Here is a 26,546-nt window from a genome sequence, read left to right as displayed (position 1 = left end):
TTTTATATAACATACTGTTTATTTAATCAAGGGATGATGCTGTCATACATTCTCCATGCAATTGTGAGGTCCTACCTTTAGATGTCGATATTGTATTGTTAAAATGTTCGCAAATATGTCCCTGATGAGTTTTAGTCATGGTCTCCATTACACTGCAGTGATGATGAGGGAAATTACTGAAACAATTGTCTTGTATTTGTTGTTTCTGAATTGTTACTCTTCCATCTGCACAGTGACCACACCCACAAAGAAAACGACTGCAGATACATTTAAACACATCATTTTATTAGAGGTAGTGAGGAATTGGAAATCAGGAAATAAATACAGGGGGTTTGATAAAGAATCTGCTTACATTCAATCAGTGATACAATTATTTTAATATAAAACAATAACTTTACATGCTACAATATGTGCAATACATTAGAAAAAATATTTTTTAAATGGAAACTTTTCAGAAAGGCACTTCTAAGTTTTGTTCTGATTGTATGGTTGTCCTTGAGTAAACTTTGTCCTGGTCATTCTTAAGAAGGGCTGAGCGCAGTTGTTATAGCGTGAATTTGCTCCTAGACACTGATCTTGGGTCAGTTTCCCCACTAATGGTTAAGGTTATGATCGGGGGAGGGGAAGCTGTTCCTAGACCTGTACCTAGGGGTAACTTCACTCCGGAGCCAACTCAACTAAGTTAGCGCTTGGAAAGCTGGTCAGCCAACCAGTCCAGTCCTTCCAACAGACCTGAACCCTGGGTTGCACAGGTAGCCTGGACAAACCACTGAGGAGAGAGGAAAAACAGTCAGTCATTAAAACAGTCAGTCATTAACAGGTAGCCTGGACAAACCACTGAGATGACAAACAATCAGAGTGCATTATTTAGCAAATCTTGGCAGTGATTCAATCCGAGGCACGTTGTAGTGTTTGACATTTAAAGGGATACATCGGGATTTTGGGAATGATGCCCTTTATCTACTTCCCCAGAGTCAGTTTTAAGAAAGTTGCTCGTTAGCATTAGCGCGATTGCTAACTCGTGTTAGCTCAATGACTGGAAGTCTATGGTAACTGCTAGCATGGTAACAGCTAGCATGCTAGTGTATACCATAGACTTCCAGTCATTGCGCTAACGCAAGTTAGAATTGGCTCGCAAAACCTTAGAGACTCTAGATAGTCATACTTACAGGAGTATTCAGTTGAAGTTTCCTCAGTCCCAGTTTATTTGTGATGTCACTGACAGACATGGCGTTGGGAAGGTCCTGTTTGTTGGCGAACACCAGCAGAACTACATCTCTCAACTGGTCCTCTTCAAGCTGTGGGTCAACAGCAAAGAACATAGGGAATCAGAACAGCCACAGTACTGACTGAGTTATTACACTTTTCTCTGTAATGTTGCATCGTGTGTGGAGGATCAATAACACAGAACACAGGGAATCAGAACAGTCACATTAAACAGGTAAACACTCTCTCCTATCTCTATTAGAACAGTCATATTACTGTATTATTACATTCCTCGTAGGGAATCAGAAAGATCCCATTATACTGTTACTACGCTCCTCTCCGGTGGCCAAGAGCAAACTTAAGACTTGCTATAGGAAAGTGTGGAAATATTAATGGAAGGACAGATAACTCACCATGTTCTGTAGTTCCTCTGTAGCATCATTTATCCTCTCAGGATCGTTGCTGTCTACCACAAATATAAGACCCTGGATGAAGATATTGGAACACAGACACATGCTTTTAAGGAATGAGGAAAATTGGAATTGGAATTTGAGATCATTTTCTGAATTGACTGGATTTGAAACGATCCCATAGTTAAGGCTATTAGGGTTAGGATACCTGAGTGTTTAAGCGAGGCTGTTAGGGTTAGTTGAGGCTGTTAGTTTAGGTTTCTTAGGGTTAGGCTTAGTTGAGGCTGTTAAGGTTAGCTGAGGTTGTTAGGGTTAGGCTTAGCTGAGGCTGTTGAGATTAGGTGAGGCTGTTAGGGTTAGTTGAGACTGTTAGTTTAGGTTTATTAGGGATAGGCTTAGCTGAGACTGTTAGGGTTAGTTGAAGCTGTTAGGGTTATTTGGGGATGTTCAGGTTAGTTGAGACTATTAGGGTTAGTACTACCTTTGTGTTCTGGTAGTAATGCTTCCACAGAGGTCTGATGACGTGCTGACCACCTACATCCCACACCGTGAAGCTGATGTTCTTGTACTCAACCGTCTCCACATTGAACCCTATGGTGATCAGCACAAAGGACATTCAGCTATGCTCTGTCTAGCAGCGCTGGGTCAAATACATATAAGAAGCAAAAGTTGTCAATCAGTGGATATAGCCTATATATCAATCAATGCTTACCAATAGTGGGGATAGTGGTGACAACTTCTCCAAGTTTTAGTTTGTACAGGACTGTGGTCTTCCCTGCAGCATCTAACCCAACTGTAGGAACAATATGGATCATTTTAAAACCTAAGTAATATGAATAATAATCATATAATAATAGGCCTATGTCAAATCAATCAAAAAAGTAAATGTTATAACACATTGTAACAAATACATTGCAACATTGTAATAATAACACAATGACATTAACAATATTGGAAATAAGTCTTACCCATCAGAATTCTCATCTGTTTTTTCTCGAAGAAACGAGAGAAGAGTTGAGAAACCATAACACCCATTATTGCTAAAAAATATGTTTTGCTTTTTCAAATAATTCGAAAGGAATGAAATCTGCAGCAGCCTATCTCGCTCCTCAAACAATTCTGCAGGGGTAGACAGCAGCACACACTGATTTATACGAATGGTTTGCATTGCGCTGCTTATATAGTCTACTCAGCCACATGTGTAACGAGACACCAACACAGAGCACTGTCATTTCAGCCTGGTCACACAGGTACAACAGTCAATTGACTGCGACGATTCCTCTCTACACGTTTCATCCACGTCACTTTGGCCTCGGAATACAGGAAGTTGTAATGCTTCTCATCTGTAGAGATTTAATCTGATTGGTCTACAATGCTGCTATTCATTCTCTGTTAACTAAATGTTGTCTGAAGATAAAGCCGATGTCACACGAAGAAACCTGTACAGCAAATGTTGTTGCTGGCAACAGAGTTGCATCTGGGTTGCTTCGTGGGTCAATTTCAATCGCGTTTACGTTGTTTCGTGTATCAGCAAAGTTGCTTGAGATCATGACACTTGCTACTTACATCTGCAACAGAAATTGCTTCCATGTTGCTTCGTGTGAGTGACATCGGCTCTAGAGAGAAAGAGGTCTACTCCTGTGTGTGTGTGTATGTTAGTGTGTGAATCTCACAATGCTCTCTATTCAAGCAAATCAACAGAGAAAGAAACTGCGATGAAATAAAGACAAACCATTTAGTATCTAGATCCTATTGTCCTGTTTATTCACAAATACTTTCTCTCATTGTAGTTTCTAAACCCAGTGCCGTAACATCGCGAGATATCCGGGAACACCGTCGAAAGAGATCTGGCCGAGGTTTGGTGATTGAGAGGTAAATGGGAGAATTGTAAGGTTCTTCCTTAGTTGTAAATTTTCTTGGAATCTAAAGGTACAGCCTAGATTGGTGAAAGTGACAAGCTAACACGTTTTATTTTCGTCTTAAGGTATTTTATATCGAACAAGTGTATTTGATTTGACGGCCTCCACATTCGCAGTTCGGCGCGAAACAACCGTTTAACCCGATGACGTGTTTCTGTGCATGAGCCTAGTTAGCCAAAGTCGGTCTGACATCACCTTCAAGCGTGTGTAACAGGGTTGGTTATGTTTCCACTTGCCTCTAAAGAATTGTGTATTTAATGTTCAATGGTTGTTTCAATAAGGTGTGTTGTGATTGGCCCAGTTTGCAGATAGGGGGAGATCCCGAACGTCTTCCCAGGATGAAAATGTGATGCAAGGGGTAGGTCACGTTCTGAATACTGTTTTCTATTTTACAATGTGTACACGTTTGCTGTACATTACTGATTTATACATGTGTGGGTATATGGTACCTATTAGGGATTGAGGGTCTTTCTGGGATGTGCTTTGGCATATGATTGCTGTAAATAAGTGTGTTAGCAGTATACACCGTTGTAATGGTCACATAAGCCCACTGCTAACACAGTTGTCTTCATGCTACAGATTTTGCCATCGACAGCCATCAATATCGTTAAGCCCTGCACAACTAACGTGCTGTTTCCCATTTTAACAACAGCAACAGAAATAAATGATGCTCAACTGGGACCACTGGCTGATGTGATTTATTTGGAGGAAATACAACGCAAGGAGAGTACGATTTGTTACACGTGATCGACTAAAACTGGTTCTCCAATGGAAACCCCCGTATCTTCATACTGTACGGTCTTTGATTGTAGTCTGTCAACAGGGTTTAGCTACATAAAGTATGAGGACACTGAGGTCTGGATCTTAATTTTTGGAATAACAGAAACAAGTCATCAGCCAGTCGTCCCCCATTGATTTTGTTGATCACTCTCACTCAATGTCTCATCAAAATGGCATAAATCATGGCAAAATGTATAGACTTGCAGGAAATACGCTGTAAATCTGCAAAAAAAATGTTTTACAGCTAATAGGCTATGTGTTTGTAGATCGACTGAGGTGAATGAAACTACAGCAACCAGTGTGTTAATGGCTGGGGTAATTTGGTTTGTGTGACAAAGTGAAATTGTAGAGTTTACATGACAAAGTGAAATTGTAGAGTTTACACTTCACCTCACTCTCACTGCGTGCAATGTAAATATTGAAGAACACCGCTATTCTCTGGCAGAAAGTGGGTGAAACCATACACTTCAGAAAAGGTGTGATGTTAATAACGTTTCCTTTCATTATGAGTGGTCGAATTCATAAAAATATGTACTGCCATTGTAGTAAGGTTGGCAAAATGAGAGGTCTTCACTTACCTATTTTGTGTTATTTTCCTTGAAAGAACAAGTAGTGGGTTTTGAGTGCTTCTCCTCTACTTGGAAAGTTGGTCTGCCTGCTCTTCAGTCTGAGAGAGATATGTTGAAAGCAGGTTCGTGTCTCATTCCTCTGCATGTAAAAACTGTTTAAAACAGTGTAACACAATAGTGTCTTTTGAAAACCGTTCAATATATCACAAAGTCAATATTCAATGTGGCTATGTATATATTTATGTTGTCGCTAATGTATTTAAAGCCTATTTCGGCAAGTTAACCAGGTGTTTGCTGGCTTAGCTAGCCATGTTAATGATGTGCTAACTTGCACTGTCAGTGAATTGTAATGTCACGCTAGCTATTGCAGGCATTTGATTTATTGGTAATTCAAGACATCTATTTTATTTGTATTATATTTTTTTACCCCTTTTTCTCCCCAATTTCGTGGTATCCAATTGGTAGTTACACTCTTGTCCCATCACTGCAACTCCCGTACGGACTCCGAAACACAACCCAGCCGCAATGCCCTCTTAACCCGGAAGCCAGCTGCACCAATGTGTCAGAGGAAACACTGTACAGCTAGTGACCGTGTCAGTGTGCATTGCGCCTGGCCCACCACATGAGTCGCTAGAGCGCGATGGGACAAGAACATCCCTGCCGGTCAAACCCTCCCCTAACCCGGATGACGCTGGGCCAATTGTGCGCTGCCCCATGGGTCTCCTGGTCGCGGCCGGCTGCGACAGAACCTGGATCTCTAGTGACACAGCTAGTACTGCAATGCAGTGTCTTAGACTACTGCGCCACCCGGGAGGCCCATTCAAGACTTCTTAAGTAAATGTTATTTTCTTACTACCTTAAAAGGTGTATATAAAACAGGTTGTACTTGTGCTATGTATATATGGATTGATGTCACTTCACATTGAAGGCATGTATCATTACTGTTGCTCCTATATAAGATATGTCCTACCTAACCAGTGAACTTGTGGATGTGACCATCAGGTCAATCAATGCCTGTCATCACTGTTTGATACCTTTCACTGCAGGTATGTCTTACTGTATTTTTGTTATTTTCTGAACAGAGCACATAATTTACTATTTGATCACTTTTTCCATTCAGTCTGAGAGAGATGTTGTGTGAGAAGCCAGTGAACTTGTGGTTGTGACCGTCCTAATGCCTGTCATCACTGTTTGATGTATTTCACTGCAGATGAAAACCAAGTTAACCTGAAGTGTGGGTGTCCATGTACCTTTCTTCTGGGTGGCTATATGAAGTTGGTTATACTTGTTTTTGCTCTTCTCCAAATTGTATGTGAAAATAAAACATTGTGGAAATCATCGATAAAGGAAAAGAAAACAGTGTTGCATGTATAATCTTGCTCTTTCAAGTTTCAAAGTAGTTTTATGAATAATTTATAATGCATACAAACAAAACATACACAAACTCACCTTTTTATAAACATTTGTGTCACTTCTAGTCTATTCTCTGAGCAGATAAGGGAGTTGACCTTTGCCTAGGTCTATTAAACTGACAGACTTTAAAACATGGATAAAACAAACTTCCAATAAATAATCAAAGTCGATCTGTAACACTTAGAAGGTTGAGATAATATGATATAATGTAATTCCTTATATTACAACATCAGATACAGTGCATTCGTAAAGTATTCAGACCCCTTTACTTTTTCCACATTTTGTTACGTTACAGCCTTATTCTAAAATTAATGAAATTGTGTTTCCATCAGTCTACACACAATACCCCATAATGACAAAGAATTAAACCGTTTTTTCAATTTTTTTAGCAAATTTGTTCAAAGTAAAAAAACATATCACATTTACAGAAGTATTCAGCCCCTGTACTCAGTACTTTGTTGAAGCATGTTTGGCAGTGATTACAGCTTAGAGTCTTCTTGAGTACGACGCTACAAGCTTGGCACACCTGTATTTGGGGAGTTTCTCCATTTCTTCTCTGCAGATCCTCTCAAGCTCTGTCAAGTTTGATGGGGAGCGTCACTGCACAGCTATTTTCAGGTCTCTCCAGAGATGTTTGATCAGGTTCAAGTTAGAGATCTGGCTGGGCCACTCAAGGACATTCAGAGACTTGACCCGAAGCCGCTCCTGCATTGTCTTGGCTGTGTGCTTAGGGTCATTGTCCTTTTGGAAGGTGAACCCTCGCCCCAGTCTGAGGTCCTGAATGCTATGGAGCGGGTTTTCATCAAGGATCTCTTGTGCCGCTGAAAAACATCCCCACAGCATGATGCTGCCACCACAATGCTTCACAGTAGAGATGGTGCCAGGTTTCCTCCAGACGTGATGCTTGGCATTCAGGCCAAATGGTTTAATCTTGGTTTCATCAGACCAGAGAATCTTGTTTCTCCTTTAGGTGCCTTTTGGCAAACTCCAAGCAGGTTGTCATGTGTCTTTTACTGAGGAGTGGCTTCTGTCTGCTCACTCTACCATGAAGGCCTGATTTGTCTAGTGCTGCATAAATGGTTGTCCCACTGGAAGGTTCTCCCATCTCCACAGAGGAACTGTCAGAATGACAATCAGGTTTTTTGTCACCTCCCTGACCAAGGCCCTTCTCCCCTGATTTCTCAGTTTGGCCCAGGAGGCCAGACCCAGGAAGAGTTTTGGTGGTTCCAAATTTAATCTATTTAAGAATGATGGAGGCCACTGTGTTCTTGGGGACCTTCATTTCTGCAGACATTTTTTGGTACCCTTCCCCCCCTGTGCCTCAACACAATCCTGTTTTGGAGCTCTACAGACAATTCCTTCGACCTCATGGCTTGGTTTTTGCTCTGATATTTATTATGGGGTATTGTGTGTAGATTGATGAGGATATAATTAAATGTAATCCATTTTAAAATAAGGCTGTAACTTTACAAAATGTGGGAAAAATCAAGGGGTCTGAATGCTTTCCGAACCACTGAGCGTAGGCCTTTTAGTTAATAATTACCAAAACAACACTGTGCCATGTCTGTTTCAGTGTGTCCAAACCTTTGACTGGTACTGTATGTGTTAACTTATATGCCTTATATGACAGACAAAATATTATTGTGTATGTCATGCCATGTCTTGGTAGGAAATGCACCACAATCATGTATTCAATTATATGAATTATATGTGTCATCTATGAATATTAAAAGTGTATGTTCTCAGAATGAGTTCTACCAATGTGTTATTGTGAGAGTGATTTTTGAGAGCGATCCACTTAATAACTAAATAGATTCACTGCTGCTATCAGTCATTCCTCTTCCTCCTCCTCCTGTCCTTTTCTCTGCTTCCTCCTCTCCTCCTTTTCTCCGCTTCCTCCTGTCTCCTATCCACTTCCTCCTCTTCTCTCCTCCCCTTCCTCCTCTTCCTCCTCTTCCTCCTCCACCTGTCCTCCTCTTCTTCTCTTCCTCCACTCCTGCTCCTGTCCTCTCTTCCTTATCCTCCTGTTCTCCTCTCTTCTTCCTCCTCTTCTCTCCTCTCCTCCCCTCCTTGCGGTGGACTTAGCTTATTATTTCAATAAGAATCACATTGCTTGCATCGATGATGTTAGACAGATGTATGCAAGTGCTTTAAAATGTGTATGTCCCATGTATGAGACCTCAGAAGGCTTAGCTTATATGTATGTTTTTTATGTAATACATGCAACATTTATGTTATGTCTAAATGCTAACCACCCATTAAGTCAGATATTACAAGAATCTTCTATGAATCTTGTAAATGTATTTGCTGCCATAGGTATTACATACAAGTTTTATTACTTACAGATATTTTCCATACGAGAGGGCTCATTCCAGAGGTATGGCTACCTCTTGTGCTCTGTTCTAAGGTATCACCTTACAGGCGATTTGCATTACGGCATCTTGGGCCATCCCTCATACATTTATGAGGTATTTACCTGCTTGATGTCATTACACCTTCGTTGGCGCATACTACCTAGGTGTCGGAAGCCTCTAAGGCAGGGTTCCCCAATTGGCCCCTTGAGTTTTCTTGGCAAAAAAATAAGAAAAGTGTTTGGACATAAAAGACTGTAAAAACACAACCAAATCAGCTCCAAGTGATTTTAATTTTGGGAATGCGTTCCAATTTTTTCCCACGCATAATAGAGAGATACATGTGATCGCACACTCATTTTTTGTAAAATATATCTGTTTGGGTTTCTTGCAGTCAATTTGCAATCTACAAATGATTTGTAGTAATGTTCCGGATCCCTGACCATCTGCTCAAGAAAAAATGATGATCCCTGCTCCAAGTGGTGATGCTATTGGGACTACTCTGGCTTCGGAAAGTGTGTCTGTGATACGGGAGTTGGCCATATCCAAAGTGAGACATCTAAAAAGTATTTGAAATATAACGTAGGGTTACTTGCGTAACCCCAGGTCTATGACAATATGAGTGAGATGTCTCACCGCATTTCCCTGCTGGCAAGAGTGCAAGGATGAGATGCTTGAGAATGACTAGAGGAGGGGCGAGTGCGCCTTATAAGGAAAAGAAGGCCTCATTCGTCACTCACCCTGTCTGTCTCCAACAGACGTTGTGTGATTGGTTCTTCCAGCCGTCAGTGATCCACTGAGCGAATCCCATAGTGAGACATCTCACTCATTGAACCGGAGGGTAAAATGTAAAATGGGCAATTAACCTTCAACATACTTTCCATGGATTTATTTACCCATCTGCCAAAATGGCACCGAGGCCCACTCGGTAGAGAGGCTGTCAAAGGGAGCCCTCGACAACTTGACAACTAGCCATTGAGATTGATTCGATTGACTTGTGAAAGCACATCGAGTGGTCGAAGGGGTCAAAGGATTTGGCTTGAGATTTAGCCTTACACCCTTTATTTTGCAAAGCTCGCACACGCAACACATCCGATTTGGCATGGTGTTGCACCACTGCTCTCTCGCGCCAAACAAGGGTCTAAGGTTAAAATAGAAGTTGATTATTTTTGTGATGCAGAACGTGCTGCAAGTTCTGCCTCTCCCATCTCCTCATTGGTTTTTAGAAGCATATTCCCACGTACCATCGTCTCATTGGTTTTTAGGAACATATACCCACGTGGCTGATTGAAAGATGAACTGAGGTCGGTTGTGGTAATACACCTTATTATGAAAGTTAGTTGCCAATCACCATATAAAGTCCAAAGAAGAAAAAGAAGCCTGGAAGGAGGATATATGACTAGAAACGATTCGGTTGACCATTTTATCTAGCTCGCGAAATAGGACAAATTAGCTAGCAACTGCAAGCTAGCTAGCTAAATTGCCATAAATGTTTAATGCTTTTCGACCTGTCCCCCAATTAATATAATTGGTTCAGAGTTTTGATATTTCAACCTGTGTGTCGTGATCGCGTTTGGTGTGGGGGGACAAAAGCAATTTGCCCCCGATGTCGCATGCGGACGCATGCGCGCGTCCAGTGTGGGTATGGTGTTAGTAAGTCAAAAATAGGGTTGCAAAATTCCACTAACTTTCCCCAAATTCCCTGGTTTTCCAGAAATCCACAGTTCCAAGATTCCTGGAATAAGGAGAACATCTGGGAATCCTTTCACCAAGGTTTCTAGAAGATCTTGGGAAAGTTACCGTAATTTTGCATCCCTAGTTAAAAGTAGGTGATTACTCTGATTACTGTAATTACCATAGTATAACTGTAACCCCAGGGACTGATTACTGTAATTACCATTGTATAACTGTAACCCCAGGGCCAGTTCTATCCCAAAGATTAGATTAGAACAGCTACTCGCTATCTGTACATAATAAATAACCTGACAGAGACCATCCATCGTCTCAAGAAAACAAGGGCTAATGTCTAGCAAACGTTTTTCAACTGAATTCTACCCTTAAATTAAACACCCTTGTTGGTGTTTTGCAGGGCCAGTGGAACAAGTAAAATTGTCTATTGACTCTTTGAGGACAGATATGGGGAAGTTGTGTACTTGTATGATCACACTCAAGCTCCGTATTCATAAAGCGTCGCAGAGTAGGAGTGCTGATCCAAGGTCAGTTTTGCCTTTTAGAGTATGGTGAATACAACTATATGGACAGCGTGGCCTGATCCTAGATAAGCACTCCTACTTTTTATTTTTTATTTATTTTATTTTATTTCACCTTTATTTAACCAGGTAGGCTAGTTGAGAACAAGTTCTCATTTGCAACTACGACCTGGCCAAGATAAAACATAGCAGTGTGAACAGACAACAGAGTTACACATGGAGTAAACAATTAACAAGTCAATAACACAGTAGAAAAACACTTAATGAATACGGGCCCACGACTTCATGTGTAGCGAATCATTTATCTAAGCTTGTGAGATCCGGCTGGTTGTACGAGGCTGTACTAAAAATATTTAAAATATATATAAGAAAATGCAGCTTAGGAAAAGTCCATGTAGCTTAAATGTTCAAGTTGGCTGGATTTAAAATTAGGAAATTGTTGATCTGACATGGAATACTCCACCAACCCAATGATTTTTGCTCAATGTGAGTTTAATTTTAAAATGTAAGTTTGCTGAGACTGTGCTGACTCAAATACATGTCTTATTAACATATTAACTAGTGAGCCATTTGTTATTTTTATCAATTTACTTGTCAGGGACCAGTTTACAATAAACAAATATACATTGCTCAAAAAAATAAAGGGAACACTTAAACAACACAATGTAACTCCAAGTCAATCACACTTCTGTGAAATCAAACTGTCCACTTAGGAAGCAACACTGATTGACAATACATTTCACATGCTGTTGTGCAAATGGAATAGACAACAGGTGGAACTTATAGGCAATTAGCAAGACACCCCCAATAAAGGAATGGTCTGCAGGTGGGGACCACAGACCACTTCTCAGTTCCTATGCTTCCTGGCTGATGTTTTGGTCACTTTTGAATGCTGGCGGTGCTTTCACTCTAGTGGTAGCATGAGACGGAGTCTACAACCCACACAAGTGGCTCAGGTAGTGCAGCTCATCCAGGATGGCGGATGTTGCCACGTTGCACCACAGACTGTCCAGGAGTTGGCGGATGCTTTAGTCCAGGTCTGGGAGGAGATCCCTCAGGAGACCATCCGCTACCTCATCAGGAGCATGCCCAGGCGTTGTAGGGAGGTCATACAGGCACGTGGAGGCCACACACACTACTGAGCCTCATTTTGACTTGTTTTAAGGACATTACATCAAAGTTGGATCAGCTTGTAGTGTGGTTTTCCACTTCAATTTTGAGTGTGACTCCAAATCCAGACCTCCATGGGTTGATAAATTTGATTTCCATTTATCATTTTTGTGTGATTTTGTTGTCAGCACATTCAACTATGTAAAGAAAAAAGTATTTAATAAGAATATTTCATTCATTCAGATCTAGGATGTGTTATTTTAGTGTTCCCTTTATTTTTTTTGAGCAGTGTATTTCAGAGGATAAATACTATGCATTAAACCAGATATAACAACAAATAAGTTAGCAGTTTTGTTCTAACCATTATTGTGGATGTTGTACCTGTTTATCTGGTCTGTGGTTAGTAAGGACAGACATTTTTTTATTGGATCATCACTGAAACTGTAAATGAGTCAAAGGACACCCTAAGGACCACATTAACATTGTCACGACTTCCACCGAAGTTGGTGCCTCTCCTTGTTCGAGCGGCGTTCGGCGGTCGTTGTCCCCGGCTTTCTAGCTGCCACCGATCCACGTTTCTTTTTCCATTTGTTATGTCTTGATTGTACACACCTGGTTCCCATTACGTTATTATTTCCCTATTTAACCCTCTGGTTCTCATTATGTTTTGTGGGTGATTGTTACTGGTTTTGTGTTAGTGTTTTGTGCTAGGGTTTGTTATCCCTGAATGGATTTATTGGCTGATTATTTTTCAGAGTAAAGTACGTTATTTTACTCAGTTCTGTGTCCTGCGCCTGACTCCGTCCTCACCTCTGCACAACTGACACTCGACAAACATACTGTAGCTCTCTAAGGTCTGCAATGACTGACATAACAAGAGGAAAACTGCTGATGCTCTACCACATTTCCTGGGGTCCAGCAAAATTAAGGCAGTTATACAATTTTTAAAACTTTACAATACATTCACAACAGATTTCACTATATATTTACAACACAAAATCCATGTGTACGTGTGTGTATAGTGTTTATGTTATTGTGTGTTTGTATGGAACGCTGCAGCTGTACATAGTCCATCTGTAAATAGCCCACCCAATCTACCTACCTCATCCCCATACTGTTTTTATTTTATTTACTTTTCTGCTCTTTTGTACACCAGTATCTCTACTTGCACATCATCATCTGCTCATTTATCACTCCAGTGTTAATCTGCTAAATTGTAATTATTCGTTCCTATGGCCTATTTATTGCCTACCTCCTCATGCCTTTTGCACACACTGTAAATAGACTTTCTTTTTTCAACTGTGTCATTGATTTGTTTATTGTGTTATTGGCTTGTTTATTGTTTACTCCATGTGTAGCTCTGTGTTGTTGTCTGTGTCACACTGCTTTGCTTTATCTTGGCCAGGTCGCAGTTGCAAATGAGAACTTGTTCTCAACTACCCTACCTGGTTAAATAAAGGTGAAATAAATACAACTTCTTTTTTTTAAATGGATGTCTGTGCCTATGATTGCGTTGCTTCACAGCCCCCGCTGTTCCATAAGGTGTATTTTTCTGTTGTTTTATCTAATTTTACTGCTTGAATTAGTTACTTGATGTGTTAATAGAGTTCCATGGCTCTATGTAGTACTGTGCGCCTCCCATAGTCTGTTCTGGACTTGGGGACTGTGAAGAGATCTCTGGTGGCATGTCTTGTGGGTTATGCATGGGTGTCCGAGCTATGTGCGAGTCGTTTAAACAGACAGCTCGGTGCATTCAACATGTCAATCAATACCTCTCAACAATACAAGTAGTGATGAAGTCAATCTCTCTTCCACTTTGAGTCAGGAGAGATTGACATGCATATTATTAATGTTAGCTCTCTGTGTATCTAAGTGCCAGCCGTGCTGCCCTGTTCTGAGCCAATTGCAATTTTCCTAAGTCCCTCTTTGTGGCACCTGACCACACGACTGAACAGTAGTCCAGTTGCGACAAAACTAGGGCCTGTAGGACCTGCCTTGTTGATAGTGTTGTTAAGAAGTCAGAGCATCGCTTTATTATGGACAGACTTCTCCCCATCTTAGCTACTGATGTATCAATATGTTTTGACCATGACAATTTACAATCCAGGGTTACTCCAAGCAGTTTAGTCACCTCAACTGGCTCAATTTCCACATTATCCATTACAAGATTTAGTTGAGGTTTAGGGTTTAGTTAATGATTTGTCCCAAATACAATGCGTTTAATTTTTGAACTATTTATGACTAACTTATTTCCTGCCACCCATTCTAAAACTGTCACGTCCTAACCTTAGTTCCTTTTTTATGTCTCTATTTTAGTTTGGTCTGGACGTGAGTTGGAGTGGGCATTCTATGTTTTTCTTATATGTTTTGTATTTCTGGTTTTTGGCCAGGTATGGTTCCCAATCAGAGGCAGCTGTCAATCGTTGTCTCTGATTGAGAACCATACTTAGGCAGCCTGTTTTCCCACTATAATTTGTGGGTAGTTGTTTTCTGTCTCTGTGTCTGCACCAGACAGAACTGTTTCGTTTTTGTTCGTTCTCTTGTTATTTTGTTTTTTGTGTTCAGATTAAATAAATATGAACATGGACACGTACCACGCTGCATATTGGTCCGATCCTTCCTACTCCTCCTCAGAAGAGGAGGAAAACCATTACAGAAACTAACTGCAGCTCTTTGTTAAGTGTTGCAGTAATTTCAGTCGCTGTAGTAGCTGACATGTACTGTTTTGAGTGATCCACTTTACTCAAAGCCAGTGGCATGTCGTTAGTAAAGATTGAAAAAAGTAAGGGGCCTAGACAGCTTCCCAGGGGAATTCCTGATTCTACCTGGATTATGTTGGAAAGGCTTCCATTAAAGAACACCCTCTGTGTTCTGTTAGACAGGTAACTCTTTATTCACAATATAGCACGGGTGTAAAGCCATAACACATCAGTTTTTCCAGCAGCAGATTATGATCGATAATAACAAAACATATTTTTATCAACAATTTCTCTCAGCCAATCATCAGTCATTTGTGTTAGTGCTATGCTTGTTGAATGTCCTTCCCTACAAGCGTGCTGAAGTTCTGTTGTCAGTTTGTTTACTGTAAAATAGCATTGTATCTGGTCAAACACTATTTTTTTGAAAAGTTTACTAAGGGTCGGTAACAAACTGGTTGGTTGGCTATATGAGCCATAAAGGGGGCTTAATTATTCTTAGGTAAGGGAATGACTTTTGCTTCCCTCCAGGCCTGAGGGCACACAGTAGGCTTACATTGAAAATTAGACAAATAAGAGTGTATTTATTATTATTATCTATTATCCTCAGTAAATTTCCATAGAAGTTGTCAGACCCAGGTGGCTTGTCATTGTTGATAGACAACAATTTATTCACCTCTTCTACACTCACTTTACAGAATTCAAAAGTACAATTCTTGTCTTTCATAATTTGGTCAGATATACTTGGATGTGTGGTGTCAGCGTTTGTTGCTGGCATGTCATCCCTAAGTTTGTTTATCTTGCCAAAGAAAAAGCCTTTAAAGAAGTTGGCAATATTGGGTTTTGTAATAAATTAGCCATCTGATTCAATGAATGATGGAACCGAGTTTGCTTTTTTCCCCAAAATTTCATTTAAGGTGCTCCAAAGTTTTTACTATTATTCTTTATATAATTTATCTTTGTTTCATAGGATAGAATAGTTAATTTGTATTTTTATTTAGCTTAGTCGCATGATTTCTTAATATGCAGTACGTTTGCCAATCAGTTGAGCTGCCAGACTTATTTGCCATACCTTTTGCCTCATCCCTCTCAACCATACAATTGTTCAATTCCTCATCAATCCAAGGGGATTTAACAGTTTTTACAGTCATTTTCTTAATGGGTGTGTGCTTATTAGTAACTGGAATAAGTAGTTTCATAAATGTGTCAAGTGCAGCATCTGGTTGCTTCTCATTACACACCACAGACCAGCAAATAGTCTTTACATCATCAACATATGAATCACTACAAAACTTTTTGTATGACCTCTTTATACACTATATTAGGCCCAGCCTTTGGAACTTTGGTTTTCCTAGATATGGCTATTATATTGTGATCACTACATCCTATGGATTTGGATACTGCTTTAAAGCAAAATTCTGCAGCATTAGTAAAGGTGTGATCAATACATGTTGATGATTTAATTCCTGTGCTGTTTGTAAATACCCTGGTAGGTTGACTGACAACCTGAACCAGGTTGCAGGCACTGGTTACAGTTTGACGTTTTTTCTTGAGAGGGCAGCTTGATGAGAGCCACTCAATATTTAAATACCCCAGAAAATATACTTCTCTGTTGAAATCATATACATTATCAAGCATTTCACACATATTATCCAGATACTGACTGTTAGCACTTGGTGGTGGTCTATAGCAGCTTCCCCCAAGAATGGGCTTTAGGTGAGGCAGATGAACCTGTAGCCATATTACTTCAACAGTATTTAACATTAGATCATCTCTAATCATCTCTTACAGGAATGCGGTCCTTCATATAGACTGCAACACCGCCCCCGTTGGCATTTCTGTCTTTTCGTTAGATGTTATAACCATGTATTGCTACCACTGTATCATCAAAGATATTATCAAAGTGAGTTTCAGAGATAGTCAGAATATGAATGTCATCTGTTACAAGCAAGTTATTGACTTCATGGACCTTGTTTCTCAGGCTGCATATGTTAATATGGGCCATTTTTAGCACTTTTCTGGGTTGCTTGATTTTTTTTAATGCTTTACTGGGAAGCTTATCAGAAGTAGACTTGATAGTGCAGGGTGAGCTGCACAAAGTGGTCTTCCTGCTAAGGCACACGGCCTCAGTGCTAACAGTATAACTCTGGTTCATAGGCTCATGATTACTGCATCCAATAGCTGTAGGATTAACCAAGGTATTCAGGGCAATTAGGGGGACATAAATTAAGTTACTTACATTGTGTCTGCTAACGCCCCTAGGATAATGTACATTTGATGCAGCATTATGACGACTCATTGTCACAATGGTAGGGATTAACTGAACTGGTCTTGGGTCATTGATAAGTCATTGTTTCAACGCAGCCTTGAAATGTGTGGACAGAGTCCAGGAGCCAAGATGATTTGGATGGACTCCGTCATTCCTGTAGAGTATCTTCTGTTTCCAGAAGGTGTTAAAATTATCTACAAAGTGACTGAAGCAGAGCTACAATAATCTTTTAGCCAAATGTGTAATGCCTGCTGAATCTTTCACACCCTCGGCCCAAAGATGGTACTCGACCTGAAATGATTGACCGTTTTTTAAAGTTTTTTAATGTTGAAATCAGTTCTTTAAAATCAATTTTGTATGTTCCGAGCTAGCCCTCCTGATGTCGTTAGACCCCACATGGACTACGAAAGTATCAGCTCCCTGCTGTCATAGAACAGTGGGAAGCAGCCTTGTGATGCCCTGTTCTCGAACTCCTGGGTAGGGTAGCACAGGGGTTTTGCCTTGGGAATTAATATGTATCTCACCACAGAGCTGCCTATGATGATTTCTGGCGATGTTAAATGGGCTGGTCTCTCAGGCAGCCTCACGGTCTGATGAGGGTGGGTGCTCCGAGGATCTGAACCCGAGGTAGAAGCCACCGGAGAAGGAGACAGAACAGAGGAGGAAGATGCAGGTACCTCCAGATCAGAATTGGTAACGCCCAAGGAAGAAGGCGCTGGAACCTCTGGATTCAGGGCGGCAAAGCTGTTTCTAGTCTGTTAGGTCTGGGCTCAACATCTCCAAGGAGACCCCTGTTGCCAGAGGACGCTTTCTTTGACTTCCACGGTGAGTGACGTATCTCCATGGCTGGTTGGTTGGGTCGAGAACAGCTCTGTTCTCCAGGGAAGGATAAGAACCCTTCGGGATGGAACCCTGCTGAGCACCGGCCCGTCAGCTGTGGAGAGTGGACACGGCAGCGACACTTCCACCAGACCGGAGCAGCGACTGGGGTGGAAGAAAAATAAAAAGTAGGCGGGTGTGGATTCCCCAGTAGCTTGTGTAGGTTTACTACATGCATGCTAAGAGTAGCCACTTCGCTCCTGTAGCCCTCCGCAAGCAAGCAGTTGCTACATTGAAAGTCAGCTCAGTCCACATTGTCCCGGAACAAAGCAAAGTAGACACAGCTCCTGCAGCGCTGCAAACATTCAGTAGTGAACTCCATTTGAGACCGCCGAGCCAGCTAGGCTAGCTGTGCTTCTGTGTCTCTCCCCCTCTGGAGGCATACCAGGTTAGACAGCAGTGCTCACAGCAACTAAGCCCAACAGTCGCAGGATCCAAAATAAAATAAAAGTATATAAAAACACTGTCAGTTTTACAAAAACAATAAACCGAGGTCTCTCGTTCAGCTTTTGGCGTTCAACAGTAGTCAACAAAAAACGTTGCGCTCAGATGTGTGGTTCTGAATATAAACGTCCATACCTCCACCTTTGGCATTTCTGTCTTGTCTGTAGATCTTATAACCATGTATTGCATATAATCAAAGGTATTATATAAGTGAGTTTCAGAGATAGTCAGAATATGAATGACATCTGTTACGAGCAAATTATTGATTTCATGAGTCTTGTTTCCTAAGATACATATGTTAACGGGGGCTATTTTTAGCACTTTTCGGGGATGCTTCATTGTTTTTATTTCTTTACTGGGAAGCTTAGCAGAGGTAGACATGCTCAGGTAATTTATGTTAGTGCAGGGTGAGCTCCACACAGTGGACTTCCTACTAGGGTACACCGCCTCAGTGCTAACAGTATAACTCTGGTTTATAGGCACATAATTACTGCATACAATAGCTATAGGATCAGCAGAGGCATTCAGGGCAGTAAGAGGGACATAAATTAGGTTACTTACATTGTGTCTTCTAGCACCCCTGGGATAATGTACATTTTCTGAAGCATTATGACAACTCAGCGACACAATGGTAGAGATTAAATGAGCTGGGCTTGGGTCATTGTTAAGTCATTGTCTCAACACAGCCTTATAATGCTGTGAAAGGATCCTCCTTATAATACAAGCTTTGTGTCCAGAAGGAAGCAAAATTGTCAATAAATGTTATACAGACAGAGCTGCAATAGTCTCAGAGCCAGTTATGGAGGACTAAAAGTCTGCTGAACCGATCAATGCCACGATTTAGGGAGGGCAGAGGACCAGCTATTATAGGGCGTTTGTTGGTGACAAGTAGTGACCCAATCAGTTCTTTAAAATCCATCTTCAGCTGTTCTGAGCTGCCCTTTATAAGGTCATTGAATCCCACATGAACTATGATAGACTCAATTTCCTGATGCTGGTTTAAAATGTTTGGAAGCAGCTTACTGATGTCCTGTACTAGTGCTCCTGGGTAGCACAAAGTCTTTGCTCCAGGGACTGAGACATTTCTCACAATTGAACTGCCAAAAACAATGGCCAGAGAAGGGAAATGAGAAATCCGCACATTCCCACCCCTCACACAATTCGTTGAGCTTTTCACGTGCCCACGAGAAGCAGGATAGCATACGCCCGCTGCTCCCGGCGATAGGTCCAGACCTCCCACAGCAGGCAGTGCCCCGTCAGATCCAGAGAGAGGGAAAGGAGCCGAACTCAACAACGAAGCCGCTGCTGGAGTCAGCGTAGTTGGAGTTAGCCCTGCCGTCGCAGGCACAGGCAGTCCCAGAAATGAAGGCAAGGGTATATCAGGCATAGTACAGCGAAGCTATTCCTTATGCTGCAGTAGTTTATGTGTCGGGGGGCTGGGGTCAGTTTGTTATATCTGGAGTACTTCTCCTGTCCTATTCGGTGTCCTGTGTGAATCTAAGTGTGCGTTCTCTAATTCTCTCCTTCTCTCTTTCTTTCTCTCTCTCGGAGGACCTGAGCCCTAGGACCATGCCCCAGGACTACCTGACATGATGACTCCTTGCTGTCCCCAGTCCACCTGGCCATGCTGCTGTTCCAGTTTCAACTGACCTGAGCCCTAGGACCATGCCCCAGGACTACCTGACATGATGACTCCTTGCTGTCCCCAGTCTACCTGGCCATGCTGCTGCTCCAGTTTCAACTTCCACCTGACTGTGCTGCTGCTCTAGTTTCAACTGTTCTGCCTTATTATTATTCGACCATGCTGGTCATTTATGAACATTGAACATCTTGACCATGTTCTGTTATAATCTCCACCCGGCACAGCCAGAAGAGGACTGGCCACCCCACATAGCCTGGTTCCTCTCTAGGTTTCTTCCTAGGTATTGGCCTTTCTAGGGAGTTTTTCCTAGCCACCGTGCTTCTCCACCTGCATTGCTTGCTGTTTGGGGTTTTAGGCTGGGTTTCTGTACAGCACTTTGAGATATCAGCTGATGTACGAAGGGCTATATAAATAAATTTGATTTGATTTGATTTGATTTGATTTCAATCTGCTCCGAACCTCTCGCATGCCGCTGCCTTCGGTTTCCACGACTTGTGACATGGGACCAGTGCTGATCGGAACACTCTTCTTGCTGTTCTCCGTCTACTTCACTACAGGATGAAGGAGGAGAAGCAGATGGATACGACTTCCTAGGCCGGCATGTTCCAGGCAGCACAGGCCATTCGGATAGAGAAAGGGAAACATCCATTAGGCCCGAGGTGAGTCCTGCCATATGAGTATGAGTTGAGAATGATAAAGTTCCAATTTGCGTTTACCCCATAAATTAGCGCAGAATTTTGATTTGTTTGCTAAGCATAGCCACCTCATTCCTGTAGTCCCCCGCTAGCAAACAATTGCCGCATTGGAACTCCGGATTGTCAATATTGTCCTGGACAAGAGCGTAATGAACACAGCTTCCACAGCGCTGGAAACTTTTGTTAGCTATTCCAGGTGAAGGGGGCTCCATTGCAACCTAACTAGTGAGCTGGCTAGTTCGTTGCAGATGTTGCCACAGGTCTCCAAGTTCTTGAGTTCCGGAGTTTTCAGCATTGAGTCGGTGACTCCCGACAGCAACTGGCGGGGAAACACAAGAAGCACAATGAGGGGCTATACTGATAACAATTTAAAAACTAAAACACACATTCACACGCTGGAAATAAGTACTTTCCTTTAGCTAGTGCTATTGCGAGCGTTGTACAAGTTCCCTTTGGTAATCTGGCTTGGCTGTAGTCTGGCTTGCTGTGTTTGACTTAAATCATTGTGCAACATCATGGGTAAGCTCTCTGGCCATTGTCTTTAAGCTTGAAAACATGTTAACATGTGGGATTGGCTAACAAGTACTGTGTGTGTAGAGATAGTGAGTATGTGTGCACGGAAGTGTGAGTGCCCTGTTTGCATGCCTAGACTAGATCTTGGTTTATGGACACAAAATCAATCGTTTTCCCTGTAATGTAATATTTGTAACTTAGATTTTGTATTCTAGGGACTCTAGTGCAGGGGTCTTCAAACTTTTCTTGCCCAGGCAAACCAGCAATCCAGGGACACCCATTTTCCCACACTATTATCAGATGAATGGCAAGGAGAAGTAATCAACAATAAGATTTTAAAATTAATAGATTTGTTTGATAGTTTTTCATTGTTTTGACCTCCCCACATTATAATTGGAAGAGGAAGTGTTGTTGGATTTCAAAGATGGTGGATAAATGAAGATGACTTACTCAGGCCGTTTACCATTGGAAAAAAGTTTTCCAGTCTGCTTAATGGTGTGGATCTCCGATAGGCGCACCATTGCACCAATGCAATAGCAGCTGGGTATGGTCTGCTTAGTTCATTGACTTTCATTTGTGAGTGGGATGTCTCACTTCCTCTTCTGTCTCTGGCTGATAACCTCTGAGACACCAGCAAGAACAAGCTAAATGTTTACTAGAAAATGTTAGAATTTGTTTTTTCAAAATAGCTCAACTTTAGGCAAGAACAAATGAGTCTTTCCACAAAATATCTCTTTAGCCCTAAGAAAAAATAATAGCTGTTTGGTAAGTTCAGAGGTAACTAGGTACATTGGAGTGGCTGCAGATCTGACTTCTCTTGACCCCTCTTCCAGACAGCTAAAGGTCTGAAGCTTCTGCACATGTGTGGGATACTCTACTTTACACCCAGTCTCTGTTGTATTCGTTAGACTGCTCAGAGAACAGGCTACTCTGGCGAATGGTACCCACTTTAATAAAGTTAGATGAAAGCTGAATCAATGTCTCTAAGATCACATAATGATAATTTTCAACATAATATAACCAAATAATAGCATAGTATAAAGTTACTGTAAGACAAAAAAACACCACCTAATTTCTTATGAGATTTTAGGATGATTTGTGCGAATGGTCGCATTTTTCTCTCATGGCGATTGACAGTGCAAAATGTGAAGAGAGGGTGACTGCAAAAATGTGAGTGTAAAGTAGAGTAAAGAATCTTATGTGCAGAACATGATTTGGATCATGGGTGGGTACCTACGGATTCGCAGCCTCTGCCAAAAAAGCATATGTCACGGCCTCTACTGGGGCCACTGGGGACTTTTGTAGGCATTGGTAGTAATGGTCTAGTTGGTCTAATGGTGTAGGACTGGGTCCCACTCCAGGCTTTAACTCTCTTTCTCTCTGGAAATTGCGTAACATTTTGAAACGATTTGTCTGTGGTAAATGTTTGCTTTAAAACCAAGAATGGCTTTAGTTGTTGAAATATCAAATAATGGCAACATCATATCATGAAATGCTGGCTCAGGCGACAGGTGAAGGTCTGTCCGGAGCTCCAGTGTGTGGAGGGCACACTGGTGCCATCAGGCTGGCGCTGAGACTCGTCCTTCTGGATTTCTGCGCTCGTCAAAGAGCCACTGTCAGCAGACCAGGACAGGGAGGCACCGTCAGGGTGGAAACCCTGTGCCAGGCACAACAGGGTGGTATTGTCCCTAGAGAGAGGGGCCTGGGCTGGGGCCATCAGGACCAGAGAGGGTTTTGATAAACTGAAAAGAGATGTGTGCTGTGGTTGAAAATCATGATGAAGCATAGGCTTATAATAATAAACACATACCTTCAAGGACAATTGTCGATAACTTTAAAATTGGAAAAAAATGTCTACTCCTGAGAAATTAACTAATGGTTCTGGTGTTTGAACGTCACATCTTAGCTAAAGATATATTATTCAGTGCACGGTAAATCTATTAAATCTAGCATTTAGATAAGATACATACACATATTTAGCTAAATGGAAAACGAATTAAATTGTAATGTAAGCGTGGTATTACTAATGCTTCATATAATATACATAAAAATATAATATATTTTTCTACACAAAGTGTACACATTGTATATTCCTCTATTTAAAGCACTGGGGTAGAAAAGTGCAAGGTCATTTAATAAAGTTGATCAACGGATAATTTTGGAAATCTAAGAAAACATTTTTTTGAAACTTATTTTGAAACATTTTTTTCCTAATTATTTATGTGTGCATATGTGTCCATATTGTCCATAAGTTTTGATAAACCATCTGGTTCGGGAGAAAATAATTATTAAAAAAATTATTTAAATTTTTTTTTTTTTAAACTAATATCTAAACATGAAATATTTCATTTAAAAGAAATACTACTAACATTTTTCTCACAACTGACACCAGTTCTGCCCCAAAACATTATATTAAAGATATATTGACAGTGAAAACATGTATTTATTTTTTTATAAAGGATAGGCATATACACTGAGTGCATAAAACATTAAGAACACCTTCCTAATATTGAGTTTCATATTATAATCCTTTTTTTTCTCTATGTATTTGACATGTTATGAAAATTCCCCAAATAGCTGGTACATTTAGAAAGTTCACAGGGATATTCACTCCCTTTGCAACTCGATAAAGCACAATTAATTTCACTCACCTATGTTGACTTCATTTCCGCCTCCAAAGCCAGAGTCTCACAGTGATTAATGTCCGTACAAAAACCTCTATGCTGAAGTGTGCTTTTCTTGCTCTGACTTCACACTTCATTCACCACGTGTAAAGATCTTAAATCCATGAAACAGACAATAATGGTCATTATATAGATACTGGATGAGACACAGCCCATATCCCACTAAACGGGTTAACACTCTGTGTCGGCATAGAGCTTTGTTCTTTTCATTCCATGTTAAATTCCTCTTTTGTGTTTTTGTATGCACTTCTCATTGAACTGTAGCACTGTGGTTTGGGCCACAGCCAGCACAGGCACAGTAATACACTGCCAAATCCTCAGCCTAAACTCCATTGATGTGTAGATACTGAGTGTTGCCAGCAGATCCAGAATATGTGAACCTGCTGGGAAGACCATTGGCTCTGCTGCCTGAGCTTGTACCTGTCGCAAGCAAGTAACTTGGTCCACCTCCAGCCTTCTGTTGGTACCAGGATATAGTCCATGAGCCAGAGCTTTGAGCACAGGATAATTTGACATTATCTCCCACGTTCACAGAGAGCAGCTTCCAGACCTGCTGAAATATACAGTAGATAGTTCATGCAAATCATGTTCATACAATACAATCCTCCAATGCCTCTCACTGGCTGTGAGTAAAATCAATGGGTCTGGTATTGGTACGTAGAAATAATCTTCATATTTACAATATAATCTACAGTCAGTGCTTTCACCCTACTGTAGTTACTCAGTGTTAAATCAGTCTTACCAGAGAGAGTGAGAAGCAGTAGAAAGGAACATTGGGAGCAGAGCTGTCTTCACTGCAGTGCAGCTTTGAAACTACCACAGCCTTCTATAAAGAGCAGCTTACTGTACTGAAACAGGCAGCCAGCCCCACCCCATCCCCTTCCATGACCAGCTATCCACACACACACATTCTCTGCATTTGTATAGTCAATGGACTGTTTAGCAATAGGACATTTTATAGCTTTCTGTGTTCAATTAGACTTCAATGTGATATATCATTATGAAAAGTGGGTATAACACAAATAACTTTTCTTTCATTGTCTTCTTTTTATTTTCTGAGGTCATAAAACACAAAATAAAACACAAAGTTTTTCTGCTTTCAAAAGTGTACTTATGATTCAACTGAATCATGATTTGTAGTATGAAATCCCATACCACTTGAATTATCACCTCCCTGTGTCATCATTATTTTCCAAGATGGCGTAGCAGTCAGACGTCTTTGTCTTGTCTCGTCCCATGTATATATATTTTTCTTCGCATTCTTTTTAATATTTTTCCTAAACCTCAACTTCAAAATTCTCTCCTGCAACCCGCCTCACCCAATGTGGTGTGGATCTGTTTTTTTCTAAAGTATTTCTATTTACCTCCTAACTGGAATACCTCAACTGAAGCTAGCTAGCTAACTAGCTACCAGCTATCAGTCAGCTAACCACTGCTAGCAGTCATCAGCTAACCTGTAGCTCGGAAAGCTCTCGCGAGTTCATACAGCGCTTTTCAAACCAGAGCATACTGGACCTATTCTTCTCTCCATATCCCCGGATTCCTACCGCAAACTCAAACCCGGGTTGACTACTCCTGGCTAATGTTTCCATCCCGGAGCTAGCACAAACTAGCCTGGAGCTAGCCCATGCTAGACCCATCTCCTGGCTAGGGCTCCTGGGCTACTCCTGAAGCCCACTCCTCGGCTACAATATCTACTGCCAGTACGGGTCACGGAAACCTGCCGATCCTTCACGACAGGAATACCAACAGGCCCCTCAGGTGTGACATACCCTGAAGGCCCATTCTGCTAACCGCGGCCTGCTAGCTATCTAGAGCATATTGGACTGTTAGCTGATCTATCGGTCAGTTTCTTGGACCACTATACCCATTTTGCCAATTAGACTTGCACCCCTCTGCTACTTGGAACCCTACTAATTCCACGACTGGTCTATCGACGTCACCGCACGAGGAGGCAAAAACAGACTTTCCCCATCGCGACGTCCCTCTACGGCCTTTATGCTAGCTTGCTAGCCCCAGCCTGCTAACTGCTAGCTTGCTAGCTCCAGCCTGCTAACTGTCTGAATCGCCGTGTCCCCAGCCAGCCCAACCACTCACTGGGCCCATAAGATCACTTGTCTACGCATGCCTCTCCCTAATATCAATATGCGTTGTCCATTACTGTCCTGGTTAGTGATTACTGGCTTTTTTCACTGTAGAGCCTCTAGCCCTGCTCAATATACCTTAACCAACCATGTTGTTCCACCTATCACATATGCGATGACATCACCTGGTTTAAACGTCTCTAGAGACTATATCTCTCTCATCATTACTCAATGCCCAGGTTTACCTCCAGTGTACTCTCTTCCTACCATACCTTTGTCTGTACATTATGCCTTGAATCTATGCTATCGTGCCCAGAAACCTGCTCCCTTTACTCTCTGTTCCGAACGTGCTAGACGGCCAGTTATTATAGCCTTTAGCCGTACCTTTATCCTACTTCTCCTCTGTTCCTCTGGTGATGTAGAGGTTAATCCAGGACCTGCAGTGCCTAGCTCCACTCCTACTCCCCAGGTGCTCTCATTTGTTGACTTCTGTAACCGTAAAAGCCTTGGTTTCATGCATGTTAACATTAGAAGTCTACTCCCTAAGTTTGCTTTATTCACTGCTTTAGCACATTCTGCCAACCCAGATGTCTTAGCCGTGTCTGAATCCTGGTTTAGGAAAACCAACAAAAACACTGAAATTTCCATCCCTAACTATAACATTTTCCGCCA

At 41.4% G+C, this 26,546-nt stretch overlaps 1 protein-coding gene across 1 annotated transcript; it reads right to left on the bottom strand.

Annotated features, from left to right (window-relative positions):
• Positions 1-264: 264 nt before the first annotated feature.
• On the bottom strand, positions 265-2,880 carry LOC109898926 (ADP-ribosylation factor 4-like). The gene is made up of 6 exons (XM_031835353.1): positions 2,585-2,880; positions 2,329-2,409; positions 2,098-2,207; positions 1,620-1,691; positions 1,170-1,298; positions 265-769 (listed from the first exon to the last, which is right to left on the bottom strand). Exons 1-6 carry the CDS (start codon positions 2,649-2,651, stop codon positions 683-685), a joined length of 546 nt encoding a protein of 181 aa, XP_031691213.1. The 5' UTR covers positions 2,652-2,880; the 3' UTR covers positions 265-682.
• Positions 2,881-26,546: the final 23,666 nt, after the last annotated feature.

The sequence above is a fragment of the Oncorhynchus kisutch genome, linkage group LG11 (assembly GCF_002021735.2).
Source record: "Oncorhynchus kisutch isolate 150728-3 linkage group LG11, Okis_V2, whole genome shotgun sequence".
Classification (NCBI taxonomy): Eukaryota; Metazoa; Chordata; class Actinopteri; order Salmoniformes; family Salmonidae; genus Oncorhynchus; species Oncorhynchus kisutch.
Note: the sequence above shows the minus strand (reverse complement) of the source record. Positions and strands in the feature narration are given on the sequence as shown.